The sequence below is a fragment of the Podarcis cretensis genome, assembly GCF_951804945.1.
Source record: "Podarcis cretensis genome assembly, chromosome: Z".
Classification (NCBI taxonomy): domain Eukaryota; kingdom Metazoa; phylum Chordata; class Lepidosauria; order Squamata; family Lacertidae; genus Podarcis; species Podarcis cretensis.
In genome coordinates, this window is record NC_137184.1 from 39,917,048 (window position 1) to 39,938,588 (window position 21,541).

Consider the following 21,541-nt stretch of genomic DNA (forward strand, 5'->3'; position numbering starts at 1 on the left):
CTTACTATTTTTGTAGCGCTTCCCCTTCCCCTTTATAAGCCCCTCAAAAAAGCTTTTAACAACGTGGAAGAGGCGATAGGGCGGGCTTGGTACAAGGCTTAATGAATGGGCTAGTTTTATTGTAATTATTTGTACGTTGTAATCAGCTTTTATATCCGTATATACTGTCTTAATTCTATTAAGAACCGTTAGCGGTTCTTTTTTTTAATCAGTAAGGCGCCTCGAGTCCCGTCAGGCGGACTTTAATAAACAAAGACACTCTTAACAGCAACAGTGAGGAAGAGAAGAGGATGGCAGCCTGTAAACAATCACGAGCAGCCCAACGTCACCCTCCCTTGCTGGTTGCCGGAGAAGCGGCTGAGGCTGTGAACCACAAAGACGGTGGCGGGGCGGGGTCGGCGCCGTGATTGGCTGCCTCCGCGAGGCCACGCCCAGCGACGACTCCTCCTCCCTCCCCCGCCCCATTCGCTCGTTCTACTCAGGTGACTGGCATCGAGGTCGCCGTCGCCACCTGCGCCTGCCCGCTCGTTTCTTCCGGCTCCGAGGAAGCCGCTTCCCCGCCGCCGGCATGGAGACGCAGAGCTCAGCCGCCGGTCGCCTCCCGCGCGCTTTCTTCTGCGCCCTCGTCCTCTTCTTGCTCGAAGGATCAGGTGAGCGCCGGCTCTGGGAGGAAAGCGGGGCTGAAACGGCTGCGGGGGGGGAGGGGCAGTGGGATTGGATAGACAACCCGCCCCATCAAAAAAAGAGCTGGAAGGGACCCCCAAGGGTCATCTAGTCCAACCCCCTTGCAATATGCCGGAATCCCGCCCACAGATCCCCCTGGGTGGTTTCGAACCACCAGCTTTCTGGTGTTTACACCCAGACGCTCACACACACTGCACCGCAGAGAACCCAGACTGAAGCTGGGAGGGTGCCTGTTGGGCTTCTGTGTGAGTTGCCAAACCGCTCTGTGTCCGTTGCCACTGTGTTGAAATAATAATAATAATAATAATAATAATAATAATAATAATAATATTACTGTGTTGATAGAAGTAGCATCCAGGTTTTTTGAGCTGCTGGAGAACAGAAGCTCTTGAAATGACTTGCTAGCCTCAAGCTGGGAGGGTGCCTGTTGGCCCCCTTCATGAATCTTAATCACGGAATTGTAGAGTTGGAAGGGGCCACGAGGGTCATCTAGTCCAACCCCTTTCAGTGCAGGAAGCAATGAATTAATCATAGAATTGTAGAGTTGGGAGGGATCATGAAAGTAATCTAGTCCAATCTCCTGCAGTGCTAGAATCCTTTGCCCAACATGGGGCTTGAGCCTCAGGTGGAATCTACACACATATTTAAAAAAACTCTGTGAAGATGCTTTTTAAAATAATAATAATAATTTTTAAAAATACATTGAATTTTGCATAGCTTGCTGTTGATATGTAGTATCACATTTGTATATTGCACTTTCAACACATTTTATTTGCAGCTGCATAGATGAGTTAAGATCTTCATGCTCTATCTCCTGGGCTATCTCAGCTGTCCAGCCTTCCTCTCTGCAACTAGTGCATCCTGGATATTCAGCTTCTGAATTTAGCAGATCAAGAAGAATGGGCTGTCTTCAGGGGAGGCTCACCTGTTACACCCCTGCTTGAGTGGGTGTTCCAGGCACACTTGCTTCCCCCAGTGGATCATTATTGGGGATGTGGGGTTTGGTCTATCCATGCACTATATTGAACAGGAACTGCTGTTAGTGATGCTGAGGTGCACATCAGCACTGGCTACTCCAGGGAAGGAGATGGCCTGTGTTGTACAGTATGTCTCTGCATTACCTGGCAGGACTTGTTAGGCTCCCAGGAGAACTCTGATGGTGTGTGCCTCTACCTTGAGGGCAGCTGAGTGATTCAGTTGTCAGTTGCCTTCTTCCATCTCTCTATTGGGAGGGTATTCAGTCATTTGATTTGTGTGGATGCTCATCAAAATCAATTGTTGCATCCTCTGCCTAAGTTGAGACTTCCCTCTTTCCTGTGGGAGGTGTGCTCAGCACAGTGGGGTGTGCAGAAATGCAGGAAATTGGGTAACTGCTGCTCTTCCCTGCTAAAAGTGAACTTTGGGATCAGGAGTGAACTGTGCCTTCAGTCAAAAAGTTGGGGTGTATTCAGGATTGGGAGGGTCCGTAGCATGGGGCAGAGGAATATCTGAAAAATAAAGGTCAGGTAAGGAGCCATTTTGGAAATAGGTTGACATATTATATTTTCCTAGCCCTTTGAAAATTCTAACCTACTTCTCAGGCAAGTAAGGCTCCAGAGGTGCTCCAGTTAATTAAAAAACAGAAACCTTTGAATTATAACTTCTAAAGCATACTCTTAAAAGCACTGAAGAAAAACTAAAGATAAGCATTTCTTTTCTTTTCAAATAACGACAGGGCAGCAACGCTAACTTTGAAATGTTAAGATTGTAGTCCTAAGCATTCTTGCCCCCAAGAAGTAAGCCTTGCTGAATTTGGAACCTGCTCTCCAGTAAACATGATTAAATGTTACTCAGGCGGTGAATGACTGAACTGTCCATAACTTGCCCAGTTAAAAGCATGATTACCTGGATTTTGAGATGGTCCCATAAAGTGCCCCTCTCAAATGGTAAACAAAAAAGTGGGGGTATTGCACTTTACTACCTTAATGAGAGGGTAATAACGGGTGGCGCTGTGGGTAAAACCTCAGCGCCTAGGACTTGCCGATCGTCAGGTCGGCGGTTCGAATCCCCGCGGCGGGGTTGCTCGGTCCCAGCGCCTGCCAACCTAGCAGTTCGAAAGCACCCTCGGGTGCAAGTAGATAAATAGGGACCGCTTACTAGCGGGAAAGTAAACGGCGTTTCCGTGTGCTGCGCTGGCTCGCCAGATGCAGCTTGTCACGCTGGCCACGTGACCCGGAAGTGTCTTCGGACAGCGCTGGCCCCCGGCCTCTTAAGCGAGATGGGCGCGCAACCCCAGAGTCGGACACGACTGGCCCGTATGGGCAGGGGTACCTTTACCTTTACCTTACCTTAATGAGAGTGCAGAAAACAATGTTTTGTTATATGTGCAGATGTTCTTTAAACACTTGACATGGCACTAAGGCATTGCTGTCTGCTAAGAGCAGGACATAGTCTTCAGGGGGTCATAGCTTGGTGGTTAGAGCATCTGCAATGTATGCACAGAGATTCCTCACAAATCCAGTTTAAAGGCTCTTGAGAAAGAATCTGAAGAGCTGTTGCCAGAAAAGGCAACTACTGTGATGGATGGACCATTGTTCTAATTTGGCTTAAGGCAGCAACATGTCCTAGTTTAAGAAGCGAAGCGTGAGGCTTTCCCATACCTACATATGAGTTAAACATGGCTTGAGTATGTTGCAGCAATGTTTTATCAGTCAAGATCTCTTACAAAAGAGTTAGCTGGTTGAAATAAAGTGACTTCAGAAGAACCTATGCTGATGTTCTTGCATTTGGTGAACCCCCAGTCATTCCCAGGCTCCCAAGGCATGTGGGAACAGGACTAAGGTTTACTCACTGTAAAGATCCAGAAGCAAACATACTCTCATGCGTCACTCACTTTGTGGTTTTCTCTTAAGCAAAAGAGAAAGCTGGTTTCTTTGGAGACCCCTTACCAGAAAGTTAAATTCATAGCACAGAGAAACAGTTTCAATGACAAATGGCCCCTCTTCAGATGACCAGCTGAAAAAGCCTACCTATCGCCTTCTTTAAAAGATCATGTACTGTAGTGTCATTATTCCACCCTAAAGATCTGGCATACTCTGTGTCTTCCATCAGCAGAAGTAAGTCACAGTTGCAAGTCACAGTTACAAATGCTAAGCTTGTAGCCATGGAAAGAATAACAGTGGGTATTACAAATGTAGTGACCATTCTTCCAGAATAAATTTTGATGTGGGTGTTGGCAGCTGGGGAAGGGGAGGAGAGAAAGCATGCTTGTGAACAAATGGTTTTAAAATTGAAATTTGTGCTTCTACAACAGCCTTCTCAACCTGGTGACCTCCAGATGTTTTGCACTACAGCTCCCATCATTCCTGACCATAGCCCATGCTGGCTGGGGCTGATGGGAATCAGAGTCCAGCAGTATCTGAAGGCTGTTGGAATGGGGAAAGCTGCAGAAGAACTGTTTCTTCCACTTTAGTTATCTTTAAAAACGCTTGATATAAATACTGCCTGCAGGTGTGTTTTGTTTTGTTTTAAATGTGGTGATTCAGTCCTTTGTTTAAATATCACCATGTCCAGATATCTGGTAGACGGCTTCAGACAAGCAACCATCCCTTGACACATATTTCATAACACTAACCTACACTTCCTGTTCTGTAAGAATTACCAAGAATGTATGGTGTGCCTTGGCTGGGATTAAATAGGGAATGTGTTTTTATTTAAAGTTGATGGGCATGTTATCATGCCTTATAATAATGGGTTTAGCAGGTAATATTATTTTGCAAGCTTAATGTAGTTAATAAGACTTCTCAGGCTGCCCTGTACTTGGCAAGAAAACAGAATGAATACTTCTAAGTTCACTTAAATGGTGAACCCTAATGTGTTGCCTTTTGCGATAGGTGAGTGGACCTAGGTATTTGCATTGGGTTTCCAACAAAATCCCCTTGTATCTATGGCTCTTACCCTACACTCATCCACTCTTTGGGTACTTGAGCTACTTTCTCCCAAGAAGGCTTCTTTAATCCCTTGTCCTACTCATTCTCCTGGAGTAAAGGACCATCTACTCATTGCTGTATACAAGCAAGCACTGAGGTTAACAGCTGGGAGTGCTCTAAAGCTCTTTGGAAGCCTCTTTTGGGCAAGGTGGAAAAACACTTCATATTTCCCACCCCTTAAATGACCACATCTCTCCTTGCTCCCCTTTCCTTCTAATTAAATCTGCACATAATTAATGAATAAAGAATGGACAAATGAAAGGGACAAACGGACAAATGCAAACCGTAGAAACGGACAAATGCAAACCGCTTTGTAATGCTGCAAGTGTAAATGTAATGTATCCAGTGTTAGTCCTACACAGAGCAGACCCATTGAAAATGAACATGACTAATCTAGGTCCACTATTTCAGTCTGTCTGCTTTTGAAACCCAGTTTTCCCTTTCTGCTAGCACAAGAGACTCTGTGTCTCTAAAGAAGTGGCTCACACAAAATGCTACCCAAAAGCACTGAGGTCCCACAGAGGCATTTTGGAGTTGCACCAGTAAGATCAGTGATGGTGTTCCTCTGAAAGACAGCTTGCTCACCACTGCTAATGTCCCTCTGTCATGTGCTGCTGCAGAGGATTATTCAGGACCATTTTATTGTGTAAAAATGTAAGCCTGTCAAAGGAGCCTGAATGCAAAGTGTGAGTTTCTAGAGATGGTTATAACACATTGTCTAATGAGCAAACAATATTCTAGTTGTTTACCAGGCTTATGCTGTGGATGTAGAAGTGAAAGATGCATCGAATGAGACATGCCTATTTGGAAGATGGATTATGAACTTCTCTATAACGTATGAAACTGAACACAATGAATATGTAAGTATCTAACCTGTTATTGAAACTTTCAAAATCCAGGGTATGTGTGTGTAAACATATGTTCCCATATTAAGTATGTGCCATGAATAGTTCCTATTTGGGTATCTTAATTCTAATATGTGTTAGCATTGCACTTTAATTTCTAATTAAGATGCTATTTCAGCATGAGCAAGATATACCTACTAGTGTTAAAATATTTCTTGCTAAATTTAATATCCCACTCTTCTCTTAGGTGATGGTGACTGACCCAAAGTTATATAGTGAGTTTCATAACTTGTCATAGGGTTTCAGCCTGGTTCTCTCCAGTCTCAGTACCATAGCTGTCAACTTTTCCCTTTTCTTGCGAGGAATCCTATTCGGAATAAGGGAATTTCCCTTAAAAAATGGGAAACGTTGACAGCTATGCTCAGTACAGCAGACCTGGGTTCTACAGTCCTGATGGTAGTGTTTGTTGCAGCTTTAGGGTTTGATTGGAGCTTGACCAACTTTCAACGTCTCCCCCCATCAAAAAAATACATTTACTTCTACCTTCCACAGGCACCTGCATCAAGCATTCAGGCCCCACCCCCCTATACATACACTTTCTCATAGGCAAGCAAACAAATGCATACATGTAGCCACAACTGGTAATTTTAGCTTTCCCCACTCCAACACTGGGGTAGAGGTGACAAGAGACATCCCTGTTTAGACAAGATCTTTAAAGAGAGAGAGGGATTTTATCTCCCCATCTAGCACTAAGCATCATAGCGCCAAATTCCGAGATAAGCCCCTATACTTGCTCATGAATTGTACAAGGCAGCATTTCTACCTACCCCAGTGCTGGGGTGGGGAAAATGCTGCCATTTAGTCTCAGAAGAGCAGGCAGAGAGCTTATATAAGAGACAAGAGAGATTGCTTTAGTTGTTCTACACTGATGCTGGGTAATTGGCAGATAGGTGTGGTTTCCCTCCCCAAATGCCCTACAGGCCAAATGCGAGGAATCTGGTGGGCCTAGGTAGGTCCACTCACTGGCCAGAGGTTCCCCACAACCGCACAGCACCATTCTTAGCAACACCCTGGAAGAAAAATCCCTTTAAAATCGGCTTAAAACCAGTGCAGTAAATGGGTTGCATTTAAATGGATGTATCAAATCTAACAAAAGGGATTGTCTTGTATATAGGTAGGAGAACTTGAATTCTCTTCCACAACTCAAGTACAGTACAGTCGTACCTTGGAAGTCGAATGGAATCCGTTCCAGTTGTCCATTCGACTTCCACAACGTTCGAAAACCAAAGCATGGCTTCTGATTGGCTGCAGGAGTAGCCACTCAGAAGCCCTGTAGGATGTTCCAGGTTTGCGACGTTCGGGAGCCAAAATGTTCAGGAACTAAGCTGTTCAAAAACCAAGGCACGACTGTATCTAGATGGCGCTTTCTAGAAAAAAGACAAAAGTCCTCCTGCTGATACTGGGGAGTACTGGTCAGTGACTGCTGTCTGTTTTCTTCAAAATGTTTCAGAAAAACACAGTTCTTACGTTCCCTGAACATGTAAGGTATGATGGAAGCAGTTGTGACAACGAAATATCTGGCCCTGTGCTAGCAATAGAGTTTGGAGAAGGTCATTCTTGGAATATCAGCTTCACGAAAACAAACGACACCTATCAAGGGATCATCTCCTTCACCTACAACACCAATGATACAGCACTGTTTCCAGATGCTAAAATGAAAGGTAAGGTGGCATTCCAAGTTACCCTGCAATAGTTGTTGCAGCTCTTAACAGGGTGAACTCCTCACTTTAGAAATACCTTTTTTTAAAATTCAGAGGCTGAATAATTCAAGTTTACAGCAAAATTGATTCATTACTTGAAAAATTTGCACAACTTTATATTTGTGAAAGTTCCATGGATGAGGATATTACATAGTAAGTGTTATATTGCAAAGCTTTGTAGAATTCCAACCTATAATTGCTGCTCCTTTCCACCATGTGGCCCAGAAGTCCCTGTGGTGGCATCTGGGCAAGGGCAGAGATTTTCTATAATAAAAAAAGTATCAAAAGTGGCACTCTGTTTCCATGATCCTAGTCCTAAGCCCACTGCTGTTCTTGCTCCCCTCCAACAATTGCCACCTCCCTGCAACTCTAGCTAGGATGGTCTTACTGCCTTGACCTCTCTGTTTTAAAGAGGTGTGATGATGATATTATTATTATTATTATTATTATTTTATTATTATTATTATTATTATTATTATTATTATTATTATTATTATTAATACCCCACCCATCTGGCTTGGCCTTCCCAGCCACTCTGGGCGGCTTCCAACAAAATATTAAAATACAATAGTGCGTCAAACATTAAAAGCTTCCCTAAATAGGGCTGCCTTCAGATGTCTTCTAAAAGTCTGGTAGTTGTTGTTCTCTTTGACATCAGGTGGGAGGGCGTTCCACAGGGTGGGTGCCACTACTGAGAGGGCCCTGTGCCTGGTTCCCTGTAACTTGACTTTTCACAGCGAGGGAACCACCAGAAGGCCATCAGAGCTGGACCTCAGTGTCCGGGCAGAACGATGGGGGTGGAGACGCTCCTTCAGGCCGTTTATAAGCCTTTTAAATGCCTTCTAGTAAGACAGATTTGGGATTTGGTACATGATAAAATGTATTTTTGTAGTAAGATAGTCAGAAGAGCCTGCTGGAGCTGGTCATCAGCGCATCCCGTTGGCCCATCTAATCCAGTTCTCACCATAGCCATAGTTCCCTGTGGCAAACCAGCAAGCAGAGTTTGAGCATAAGACCACTCTTCCCCTCCTGTGGCTTCCAGCAACTGGAAACTTGATAGTTCAAACCATTATTGTCTTGAGCTAGGCTGTAGCCTACCATGGCTTATGCCATATTGGTTAGCCTTCAATTTAACCACAGAGCTTTTTGTAGCCAAAATTACAACTATGTACCTGAGACGCACAAAGACCTGCTTGCTTGGCTTTAATGTTCATAATATCAGTTGTCTTAAAAGCATCTGTTCTTTTTCTTTTTAATAGGACTAATTACCACCTCTACAAACTATCCTTTGCATCCAGTTAATCTAGACACAGTTTTCATTTGTCAAAATGTGGACTTCGTTGAATCTGGCAGTGTTATACAGAACTTCCAGAATGTCGTTCTCGAGGCTTTTCTTCCGTCTGGCAACCTAAGTGACCAAAGTTAGTAGTTCATAGTCTTGTGCAAACATTTTTTTCCCTCTAGCCTAGGGGTTGGGGAACCTGTGGCCCTCCCGATGTTGTTGCACCACCACTCCCATCAGCTTCAGCCTTCATGGCCAGTGGTTGCAATCATGGGAGTTGTAGTCCGACAGCGTTTGAAAGACTCCTATTCTAGCAGTTTTACAAAGCTTCTGATGAACTTTGCCAGTTTATCTAGTCAGCATATGTATTTGATTAGCTGCAGAGTTTAGAGATCTGACGTGGGGACTGCTAAGGTTTTTTTGAGGCTTGTTGCTTCTTCTAGGAATGCATTTTTATTTTCATTTACTTTTTACTTCCAGAAAATAGGTTCTGTTGCTGTGGTTCCAGAGTGTTAATCTTTGGCAGTCCTCTAGTTTAAAAAGTTGCTAGTTGGCCTTTACTGGTTGCCTCCTGTTTTGTGTGCACAAGCTATAGGAACATAAACAGAGGAAGACCATTGGGTCCATCAGCTCACTATTGTCTACACTGGCAGGCAACAGCTCTCTGTAATTTCAGGCAGCATCCTCTTCCAGCTGTACCAGGAGATGCTGGAGATTGAACCCAAGAACCTTCTGCATGCAAGGCAGGTGTTCTGCCACTGAGTTCTGGCCCTTTGATAGTCTTCATAGTTTGATAGTATCTTCATAGCTGGAAATAGGTGAACAGTTTGATGTTCTTCAGGGTCTGTGAATTTAGTTCTGTGCTGCTAGTGTATATATTTCTATTTTTCAGAGACCGTGTGCGATAAAGATGCTGTAGTCATCCCTGAGTCTGCTGTTCCTGATACCAGTTCCACTGATACCACCTCCATCACCAATACCACCTTCATCATCAATGCCACCTCCATCACCAATACCAATATCAATACCAATACCAATACCAATACCAATACCAATACCAATACCACCTCCATCACCAACGACACCACAGAGGAGGCTAACACAACAATTTTATCATCACGTTCCATCAGCCAACCAGATGAGATACCTGCCACAGGAACCTACTCTGTTAAAAATGACACCGAGATCTGTCTTCTGGCAACCATGGGGCTGCAGCTGAACATGACAAAGGTCATTATTTTAGTCAATGTTTTATGTATTGGGCACATAAGCTCTGGTTTCAGCGCATCTAACAAAGTTAAATATAAATCACTAACAAATGCATTTATTTATATTTATTTATTTATTTTTTAAAAATCCATTAGCAGCCGATAAAGCAGCAAAAAGACAGATTAAAGCCATAGAAAATGCAACAACTTGTAAGGTGTTGCATAAGTCAAAAGGTGGGTGATCCTCTCCCCGCCCCACACCTTTAGCTCTGCAACCGCTGGCTTGTATAGTTGTATGCTTGGTGAAAGGAATGTAGTTTGTGGTGTGTATTTAGCAGGTGAAAGTGCCTTGGAATAGGACCTCCCAAAACCTTTGAAGATGGCATTCTGTTCTGCAAATTGTAAGTGCACAGCTCACCCACAGAGGGAGCCCAAGTGCATAAGGCTGAGAAGCTGGTGCTTGTTAAGGTACCGGTTTAGATCAGTTACTCTGATCTAAGGGGAAGGGGAAATAAGCATCCCCTTTTATTCTTTTGGAATCTAGCAGTGCTGATCTGCTTGGATAGTCAGGCTAGTTCTACAACAGAGTATAGAAGGTATTCAGTGTTTATGAACGAGCATTTGACATTCTTTATGGGCATGGGGAAGCTTGTGAAAGAAGTGTTGTGGAGCTGCTTAATTTTCGGTTTGCTCTGGGTTTTCATTTCTTTATTAAATTAATTTATTGAATTTATATCGCACTGCTCTTCCCAAAGACTCTTATGAACATTAATCCAAACACAACTACAGCTAGTGGACGTTGCGGCAATAGATCTTCGGTCCTCACCCTGACAGATACCGACATCGTGGTTGTCTTAACTTTTGCTGTTGTAAGTAACTCATTATTCTGTGTGCATATATGTGGGAAATGAATTCAGCTTCATTGCAGGTTCTTGAAAACTTATTTCTCCATTCAGATTACATCATCCTTTTACTGTTACGATGGAATTAGTCGCTCTCGCAAGAGCAGCGTAACAACTCTGTTATTGTATTGGGAGGGGGTGCATGAGTGTTAAGAGCCCTGTTTGTGCCTCTTGTGAAAGTGCAGGAGGATAACCAGAAATCAAACTTTTATTTTTTTAAAAACTGCGTGTTGACAAAGTCGCAGCAGCATTGCTGGGCACGGTTGACATAGAAAGCTTCCTTATGCTGAGTTAGACCATTGCATCCATCTAGCTCAGCACTGTCAACACTGACTGGCAGCAGCTCTCCAGGGTTTCAAGCAGGGGCCTCTCCTAGCCCTACCTACAGGTACTGAGGATTGAACCTGGGACATTTTGCATGCAAGGCAGATGTTCCACCTCTGAGCTACAGCACACCCTTACATTGCAGTTAAGTTTTACTTGCTGTGTCACATGCCCTCGACTCCTAGTTTTTAAGGAAGAAGTTCAGCAGCTTAGTGATAAGCCATTGAAGAAAATCTCTTTTTCAAGATGACTAAGGAGGGAGGAAAGGGACGCAGGTGGCACTGTGGGTTAAACCACAGAGCCTAGAACTTGCCGATCGGAAGGTCGGCCATTCGAATCCCTGCAACAGGGTGAGCTCCCGTTGTTCGGTCCCTGCTCCTGCCAACCTAGCAGTTCGAAAGCACAAAGTGCAAGTAGATAAATAGGCACCGCTCTGGCGGGAAGGTAAACGGCGTTTCTGTGCGCTGCTCCGGTTCGCCAGAAGCGGCTTAGTCATGCTGGCCACATGACCTGGAAGCTGTACGCCAGCTCCCTCAGCCAATAAAGTGAGATGAGCACCGCAACCCCAGAGTCGGTCACGACTGGACCTAATGATCAGGGGTCCCTTTACCCTTTACCTTTAAGGGGGGGAGAAGCTTCTCTAGTGTCAAAACTGAGATTTATTAATGCTAGTGGTGGCTTATTGTTAAGTCGGGGCCCCTAAAACTTCTTAAATTCTGTCTGATGCTGAACTAGAAAGTTTTTTGCAAAGGTATTTTTAGGTTGTATATGTAACTTGATGAATTGCTTGCTTAAACAGAAGAACACAAGCTTTGAAAGATTTTACCTGAAAGCGGTGGACGTCACTGTGACCAACCCTGTAAATGGTAAGATTCTAGCTGTAAGAAGTCAGGTCAGATCTTTTTATTTGGTCTCAATATTTAAACAACTTTTTAGTGTGCCAGCACCTTGGTTGTACTTAGCTGGCTGTATGCATACTAGGGCTAATGCAAAGTTAAGGCCACTCTGCTTTGAGTCGAAGGTATCCTTGTGTCAGAAACTGAAAGGTAGATTTCACGGGCCGTAAAATGCAGCGACTTGTTTGGGGTGGCTGTTTCCTTGCCACCCAAGATGGCAGTGTCAACAAGAGATCACCTTGTGGCATCAAGGCACCATGAGAAAATGCCTTACTGTCTTAAAAAAGCAAGTGGGTGCTCCCTCTGAAATTGTTCACAGAATTCAGACACCCACAAAATCAGCATAGTTCTCCTCATTTTGCCACACGCAAATGGAGTAGCAAATTTGAGCGTGGCATTTTACTACAGCCCTGATTTGAAAACTGCTTATCCTATAATAAATTCAGTTTAGATCTCCTCATTATGTACACATTTCATCACAGGTAATTTTTTTCCAGTTAATAGACCCCTAGAACAAAATTGGTCTGCAGTAGTACTTTTAGAAATGGGAGCTTATAAACTGTTCCCCTGCAAGTCTTCACGCAAAACGGCTTTTTCCTCCACAGGAACGCAGTTTGCTGCAAGTGACAATCTCACTTTCTGGGAGGCCTCCCTCGGAAGTTCATACATGTGTCGAAAAAAGGAGACTCTTGTAGTGACTCCTTCATGTAGCCTGCATGTCTTCAACTTAAGGATCCAGCCATTTCAAGTACAGAATGGCCAGTTCTCCATAGGTAAGAATGAATCCCCTCCCCCAAAAAAGCAGCCTTTGGAAGCTTTTGAGTTTAAAGACTGAAGTTTTAGATAGGTATAAAACAGCAAAGAAAACTCACTGTTTACTTGAGCCCAACAAGTGAGCCAAGTTTAATTTTATATGACTTGTACATTGCTTTATGCTTAACTCTTAAAAATATTTACAATATATAGATAATACAATAAAATGCAATGAATAGTATCTTGGCTGGCTCTCAGGGAGCAATTGGATGCTGTGCAGTAGTTAAACTTACAGCTGTGCTAGAAATAATGGAAATGCAGCTTTTGTCAAAAGTACTATTGATGGGAGTGAGTATATCTAGACTAAATTGCTGCTGTTGAATTTGGGATCTGTAAGAGCTGGGGCAAAGCCCTCTCCTAGCTGCACCATTCCTATGGAGTGATATCCTGGCAGAGATCAACCTTGCAATTACATAGTAAGCCTGTTTTATTTCAGCCGATAGCTTTTAGTTCTGACATAACCTGGGATTGCATTTGTGTACTGTTAGTGCGGTTCTAAGGTTACACTTATTTTTTGTTTACTGAGGAGGAGGAATTATTTGAAGGATGGAGTGGATCTTAAAGAGCAAACCTGATTCAGACAAGTGCATGTCACGCTCTAACCATTGGCAGGTGACTCTCCAAAAGCAGAGGCTTTTTCTATGCGGCATTTGTTCATTTATTCATTCATTTATTTGAAGCTGGCTTGATGGTTAGCTTTCAAAAAGCCTTTGAGCCCGGTAGTTACAGAATAATAAATTTTAGGCAGCAGACTTGCTTGTCACCTCTTCTCCCCCCCCCCCCAAAAAAAACCCCAACTATATTGCAAGAGCAATAGTGATTAAAGTTATAATTGTAAATTTGCCCCCCAACCCCCCCCCCCAGTATTTCAGGTTTCAGATAACACTTCTTTAAGGCATAATGTATTCTGCAATTAGGAATAAGCATCTTCTATTTACCACAAAAATCGATCTACTATAATATAGAAAAATAGATTTTTCCTTTATAGCATTTATAGTTTTATAGCCATAATCAGGGTTACTCTTGACATGCTACCTGTGAGCTCACAAAAAATGAATTCTAAACTTGCTTCATTCTCCATACCCACAAAATCCTTTCTATAGAGAAAAGATTTTAATTTAATTTAATTTAATTTAATTAGATGAACCAGTGTCCCAGTACCTAAACTAGTGCTAGGAAACGAGGCCCTTTGGTGCAATCTTTTGGTATTTCCATAAGTCATCTAAGGTGAAAATTGTTGGCTTTAAAAAAGGGGATTAGACAAGTTAATGAAGGATAAGCCTGCCTGTGGCTGCCAACCCTGATTCCTACATTCTCCCTCCACTCCCAGAAGCTGTATGCTTCTGAATACCAGTTGCTGTAAACAATAGGGTGTTATTGCACCCAGATACTTCCTGTGAGCTGCCCACGAGCATCTCCTGGTCACTGTGAGAACAAGATGCTAGACTGATCCATCAGGATTCTTTCTAATGTTCTTATGGCAAGCATTTGATTTCTAACAACATTTTCTTGTAAGCTTAGTAACTTCAGGCATATATCTGCAAATTTTGAATCATTTTAGTTATCTAATAAATCTTCTGTTTTCCAAGTCTAGAGAGGGTTGGAATAACTTGGTTGTTTGTCAGACCAAAGGCCAGAATTCCAGCATGTAGGATTGTAATGCTGCTCGCATAAAGGCGAAGGCATAGCTCTTGGCAAACATCATATATATATTTTCTCCCACCTTTCTTGTCTACAGCACGAGAATGTTTGCTGGATGATGACACCTATCTAATCCCAGTTATAGTTGGCGCTGGCCTTATGGGCTTGATTATGCTTATAGTGATTGCTTACGCGCTTGGCAGAAGACAAAGCCAACCCGGATATCAAACCTTGTAAATTTTGTGTGACTTATTCTTGGCTTTGGCTGTGATGTCTAAAGAAAAGTGCAAGCTCCCAAATGGAAACCAGCCACCAAAAAGGTCCACGATTCTCTCCTCCTTAAAACTGTGGAGATGGCCCCCAAAAACAAAATATGATCAAGAACGTACCTCTTCTGAACATAATAAGGACATCATAAAAATGTATTGGGACTGACTAATGGCCATGGCAAAACCAGCCCATGGAAAGTTAACCTTGCAAATACTTTTGTGTGCGAATTTCATGTGTGGAAATATACCTGTAAAACAGGCAATGGTACAAAAAGGAATCACACTTAGGGTGACCCACTTAGAGTATCAGAGCAGCATGGAAAAGCTGGGGTTTGTACTTACTGCTTTGTACACTCCATCCTTTACAGCTGAAAGGTAACCTAGCTGACTTGGTGACTGTAGCCTAGGATACCAGCCAGGGGAGCTGTGCAGTGCTTAAGCAGCATTTTTCCAGCTCATGGCATTCAGCAATTAAAATCCCTTTGTAGCCACCTCAGCCCAAGCAAACCTGAACAATGCCGGCAAGGATGTAAAAGCTTTTCCTTTACTAGCACCATGGCACTAGTAACTTCTGAAGCTTGTAAATCCTAATTACTGTCCTGTCCTACCTGGTCATTTGGAAAACCGCAGAGCTGGATCTTGCGGGAGCTTAGTATTGCTTTCTTGCTATCTGCAGGGATAGAGGAGGAACCCTTCATCTTAGCATTCTCATTCCTTTCTTTAAAATAAAAAAGAGGGAGAATCAGAGTTCAAAGTGCCCTTAACTTTTACAGCAAATAACTGGGCTTGCTGTTAAAAGTCTTTTGGTTCCACTACAGCCATTGATACTGGCTTGAAGCTGTTAAAAGTCTGTTTATACTTACTTGTGTGCTAAAATGAAAACTATGTTCTTGGTTATACAACCTTGGATATTAAAAAAATAAGATTCATGATTATCACTACATTCGGGGCAAGCTGCCACCTGAAGTATACTGCCATGGGCAGGGTGAGAAAACGTGATCAAAAATAAATTTCTGCTCTACATTTTGCAGCAAATGACTTTGGTGTACGATGTACTACTCAAGTTTCCAGTAAGAGATTTAGTTACATAAAAGACCACTGAAATATGTAGAGTTTCTGCAACAATTGATTCTCTAAATATGAAGAGTGCCCTCCAAAAGTGAACCATCTGTTCTGAGAGTTTAAATTGTGCCTGTTCAGGACCACCTCAGTTTGGAATCCTCTAGCCTAGATGATTCCCCTTAAATCAAGGATTAATTCACTGTGGCCCTTTAGCCCTCATGGCTCATTATGTTAAGAATGAAGAGAACAAGGTGGCAATCCCCACCCATGCTGCAATTTATCTGCTTGTGTTTCCTCCTCCAAACATAAATCAACTTGCTTAAATCACTCTTGTGAGCTGTCTGCTAGAAAAGTCTTTCCTTGGCTTGGCAATTTGATGATTTTTGCATGTGTGTTTGTGTTAACATGTACCAGCTTACTGAATTTGTCATAGCAATTTGTCATTGCACATATGCCATAACAGATTTAGACCAGACGCAGTGGGTCAGAAATGATGGCAAAAATGTGTCCTGGAAAGCTAAGCAAAGTGCACACCTTCATCTTGAAGGTATAGAAATGCTTCTGCTAAGCACACGAGCTTTTCTACTTAAAATCTGTACAGCTTAAAAGTGACTGGTTTGTGTTAAAACACCTGAAACTTTAATGTCTGCTTTAATCTGTTGAAGCCACTGTCTTTCTTATATAATTGTATTTCTACGTAAGGACTTGATTGTCTGTGCACAAAATGCTTTAATAAAGAATCTTCTGTTCCTAAGGAAGCTTGGTCACATTGCTTGATTGAAAAGCTTTTCTGGAAAATCTCAATCACCTTTGCCCTCTCTCTAAGGTTGGACAGTAGATTATGTGTTACTATAAAGCTTTGGTTTTCCAGATGGCTCCTTCAAGGTAACTTACCTGCTGATTGAATATTTGGTGCATCTATCATGGAAACCCTACAGAAGTCCTAGTATACCCACAGATTGGGGTGAGGGGCTGCTGTCCACTCTCTTTCGACTGCACCCTATAATGCATGCTGTGTCTGCTTTGCACAGCGTAGAGGATGATCTGTAGTGCTGGGGAAACTGTCTCTCAAGAATGTTTTGTCCCTTGTCTTATCTCCATTTTTGAAACTCCACGGTCGCCTCTTTCTCCATTTTCCTGGAACACAGTTTGAAAGCTACTGCTGCAAGGGCTGAGCCAGACGACATCCACTCATCACTTGCAGTTAAAAATAGCAAAAGCTTGTGAGGGCAGGGGAAAGCATATGAGGATCGCAGAAGATGGGGGTGTTTGAAACTTTTCCTCCCTGATGCAATCCTGAGAAATTTAAGAACCCTAAAAAGTTGCTCCTGGTCTGGACAGAAAAGCCTCTGTTGGCACCAGTGCAGACTTCCCTGCGAGGGCTGATGCATCAGTTAAAAATAACAGAGTGGGGACATCAGGACCATGGCATGAGAGGAAAAGGTTAAACCTCCACTCCCCATGTTCTGTGGGCCTGGCAAATCCTTCCTTGCTATTTTTAACTAATATGATTGCAAGTCCAAAAGTTGGCTCTAAAAGCAGAGATGGCTAAAAGGTAGACTAAGTGGACCAGACAGAGTAAATAATCCTGGGCAAGCTGGACCTTGAGCTCATCCAGCAGGACACACTTACATGCAGCTTTTGCAATCCTGCAGGGTTTAAATATGTAAGCTACGCAAGACTGGACTGTGGTTAGGATTAGACTCCTAAGATTCATTCCAGTGCAGACTATAATATTGCCTAGATTCTGCCTCTCCATAAATCCTCTTTATACACTTAGATGTCTTTAATACCATATTTTTATCCTATCTGAAAAGAAACAGGAAGAGCTGGGAGAACCATGTTAATAGCTGAACCCTGCATGCTCAGATGTTCTGAAAGCACTCACTTGGGCATAGAATTTGCAGCATTAATAGTTGGACCCATATTACAGTGTCCAGGTAGTATATATCAGGGCAGCTTGATTCACTCAATTAGGGTGTGCTTATACTATTTATCAGTTGCATTGTATAAAATGGTGGCTTGCAGCTAGCATGGCCAAGCTGCCTTATGCATGGAGGATTAGAATGTGGGGCCAAGTCCTTCCTATCTTTGGCTTGGACTAGAAGGCATCAGGTGTATAAACTAGCTGATGTCCTTGAAAACTACCCTGAAACCCCCTTAGACTAGGTGATATCTGAGAAGGTACACATGTATGACTTACTGTCTGTGTCTGGGCACTCATTTGGAGCTAAGATTTGGGCTGCTGTTAGGACACTTTCAGGGCAGCCACATCCCTAGAGAGTAGCATTAGGACAATCGTTAGCCTTGTGCATGGTTTAAATCAGGCATGGGCAACCTGTGCTCTTCCGTATGCTATTGGACTGCAGCTTCCAGAAGCCCTGGCCATTGCAGTTAATGGCCATGGAAGCGGGATGTGGGAGCCCAGCAACCGAACATCTGAATGGTGATTGGTTCCCCATCTCCTGCCTAAATGGGCTTAAGGCTGAGCTGTCTGACCTTGTGCTTGAAGTATCGCTGAAGTAGAGGCAAGGCTTTCAAATCAGCATGGCTGGGATCAGGCTGCAGATCCTGGAAACGTGCATAGTAGTAGTAAGAGAAGCTCCTTTCAGTTGTGTTAGGCTAGCTCTAGAAAATCACAGGCCCTCTGAAAGTGAACTAGTGCACTCCTATGCTTGTAATACATGTCCAGTATAAAAAGGGTGGTTTTTTAAGTATACGTAGGCGTTGCTTCTTGGGGCAGCAGAATTATCTGCTCATTTTTACAGTCTGCTCATTTTTACAGTCACAATCCCAATAATGTCATAGCAGGGACAGGGAGTTTTTGATCCTCCAGCTGTTGGTGAAAGCTAGCTCTCATGCTGATGGGAGTTGTCCAACATCTGGAGAGGCATAGCCCGGCACCCCAACAGTTGCTGGATAGCAAAAAGATTGGACAGTTAGGGAAAGAGAATGTTTGCAAGACTATATCGTCATATGCATTTGGAAGAAGGAAATAGCGCTTCCAAGTTCCTACTGTTGGTGGGAAGGACTGCATCTGTAAATAAACTTGGTATTTTCTGCAGCTAGAGACACACAATCTGTACTATAAAATGGGTAAACTATTTCTATGTTTGGTATCGTAGTATTTCCTGTAGGGGGTAAACTCTGTGACATCCTAATTCAGTAACTCCTGAGAGAAGTGGAGGAATTTTGCAGATTTCCTGAATTTGTACCTCATAAAATGGGCTCTCTGAGCCTCCATGTTTGGGTAGATTTGGGCCCAATTTCGTGGTCTGTAATGATACCCTAACATTCCACCAAATTCTTGGCATTTTGTATGCAAGAAAGCTGCACCCATTTCTAATAGCCCTAGAGATGTTTCGTGTTAGTATGCTACCTTCAGCTAAAGTTACGACTTTTGGGGAGTGATGAGGACCACAGAAGGCCAGGGTTAGCCCAGGAAATTATTTTTGCAAAAGCAAAAGGCCCTGGTTTTGGCCTTCCCAGAAAACATCTAGCTCACTATTTATGGAAACAGGGTCCTGAGCAACAGAAAACAGTTTTTGTCCCAGTAAGGTTCTCCTTTGTTTCGATATCCATGGTGGAAATGCATTGCAGAATAGTTTACTTTGATACCAAACCTTTTTGCACCTTGGGCCCAGCAGTGAGACCATGTACACACAGTGGGGTGGGTGGGGGGGAAAGAAAAGCTTTGGGTTTGGGTTATAACCTGCTGCTGATAGCTACTCAGGGAGGAATGGGGTTTATGCCAGGAATATGACTGGTGGGGATAAATATCCCGGTATGTCATCCTCCCCAACACAATCCCTCCTTCCCATCACAGTTGTGCCTTGCCCCCCCTAGCCACCAAAAGGCTATTTGGTGGGCTGGAGATAGTGCATCTGGAGGAGTGTCAACTGAGAAGGCATCTTGGGTGCTTGCATGCCCACACATGCCGCAAATGGGAAGGGGGCAGAATTACTTTGTCATCCAAATGGGACCTCTTAACTGCTTAACATTCCTGTTACCCTTTCTCCATCCAGCTGAAGACTGCATCCCAGAGGTGGACTACTTCTTTGTGCCCATTATGGTGGGAGCATGTCTGGCAGGATTAATTGCTCTCGTTCTTATGGGTTATTTTGTCGGCCGCAAAACTCGTCATAATGCTGGCTATGAGCAGCTCTAAAAGCGGGGTGCAGTTTGGGCTGAGCACTTCCACTTTCAACCCGCTGAGGAGTGATTTGCACCAGAAGAGTGTTCTGTTGTCACACAGATGTTGTTCAGAGAGACAAGCCTACTGCGTGCTCATAATAATTAAGTGTGAAGTGATTTGTTTTGAATGTGGATAGGCCACCTTAAGCCAAATGTACTTTTTTCCCCAGAAAACAAATCATTGCAGTACCAAATACCATGAAGGCACAAAGCCACCTCAGATATCTTGTCCTCTCAGACCTGATGCAAAGCTAATACTTATTTCCTGCATGCCGTAGTTTGCAAACAGACACAAGGCTGGCTGTCAGGAAACCAGACTTTACAACAGCTTAAAACACAAGCAAACAGGTCTTGAGCGTATTTTAAAGCTAAGGTGAGAATCTGATGAATGAAATGTTGTGGACTCATTATGGGGCTTCTTGAGTGATGTGTATTAAAAAGGTCTTAAGCCATTTACCTCCTGATTTTGTGAAGTAAATATTTTGCATTATTGGGTCCCTCTGCCATTAATTGAGCATTTTGAGTTTTCTACTTTTCAGAAGTGACTTATACCCTGTTACTAAAAAAATAGTAATAGTCCAAACATTACTCTGGTTGTGCCAGCCAGCATTATATAAAATAGGGCACTCGCTGTAGCCTCATTCTAATGTTTGTGAACGACTACCAGTTGTCTTGCTGTGGGTTGTGTTAAATAACTGTGTTTATAGTCATTGTGTATGTAATACACTGCCTATCATTTTGGCAGAATTGGCTTTTCATCTTGTGCACTGTTTACTAAAATAGCTGCCTTGACGTCCCTTCCTGGGGCAGAAGAACAGAATATATGCTTTTAAATAAAAATGAAGATACCCTTTTAGAACACTGTTACTGAAAGAAACATTCAATTATGTAAAGCAGAGATGGGAAACCTGTGGCCGTCCAGATGGATGATGCTGGAGTACGATTGCCATCTGACCTTTGGCTGTGATGGGAGTTGGACTCCAACAATATCTGGAAGGCCACAGCTTCCCCTCCCTGCTATAAGGCAAGATAGCCTTTGGGTCATCATAACTATGTTTCAGTACCGCACATGGAAAGAAAGTAAGTCAGGATCCTTAACTTTGTTTAAGGACTTCCTGTAATAACAAAAAAAAAAAAAAATGTTTATGAGGATGTTGTAATATTCTGGAAGTTGAAAATGTTATGATAATAAACTGACTTGCCTTATTATTCAAGCAGCAGGGGAGCTGGGTGAAGCCTTATGATTATTATCTGACTCTTCTTCTAGAGGCTTCCTTGAAAATCTTCCCCAAGGCTGCTTCTGAAATCCAAGCCTCTTGCTATTTAAAGTGTTGACATTCTGTTGCCTACGCGCTGTTAAACTCTAGGTTAGATTACTGAAGCTTGTTACATGTGGGGCTGCCTTTGAAGACTGCTTGGGAGCTGCAGTTGGTGCAGAATTGCGCAGCAAGATTGTGCACCTGTTTAAGGCAGTCCAAGCATAAGATGCCAATTCTGGCACAACTCTGCTGGCTGTCAGTTAGTTTCCAGGCTCAATTTAAAGTGCTGGCTTTAACCTATGTAAAGCCTTATGCAGTTCTTGACCCCCAATACCTTAGAGACTGCCTCTCCTCCCCACAGAAGCCACCGCACAGCCTGCATTTTTCATCTGAGACCCTTCTCCATGTGCAGAAAGTGGCAAAACAAGTATAGG

At 43.2% G+C, this 21,541-nt stretch overlaps 1 protein-coding gene across 4 annotated transcripts in view; it reads left to right on the forward strand.

Moving 5' to 3' along the window:
• The first annotated feature begins 453 nt into the window (after positions 1-453).
• The window catches only part of LAMP2 (lysosomal associated membrane protein 2), a 31,213-nt gene continuing 10,125 nt past the window's right edge, over positions 454-21,541 (forward strand). Inside the window, exons 1-10 of one of the 4 annotated variants that reach the window (XM_079962842.1) lie at positions 454-650; positions 5,394-5,512; positions 7,008-7,218; positions 8,517-8,678; positions 9,432-9,547; positions 9,584-9,769; positions 10,503-10,616; positions 11,773-11,839; positions 12,475-12,642; positions 19,680-20,014. In XM_079962842.1, coding sequence (XP_079818968.1) covers positions 569-650; positions 5,394-5,512; positions 7,008-7,218; positions 8,517-8,678; positions 9,432-9,547; positions 9,584-9,769; positions 10,503-10,616; positions 11,773-11,839; positions 12,475-12,642; positions 19,680-19,822 — 1,368 coding nt within the window. In that variant the 5' untranslated portion in view covers positions 454-568 and the 3' untranslated portion in view covers positions 19,823-20,014. Of the gene's footprint in view, positions 651-5,393; positions 5,513-7,007; positions 7,219-8,516; positions 8,679-9,431; positions 9,770-10,502; positions 10,617-11,772; positions 11,840-12,474; positions 12,643-14,420; positions 16,413-19,679; positions 20,015-21,541 lie in introns of those variants that run through there. The other 3 variants (XM_079962839.1, XM_079962840.1, XM_079962841.1) reach the window with 3 other exon arrangements.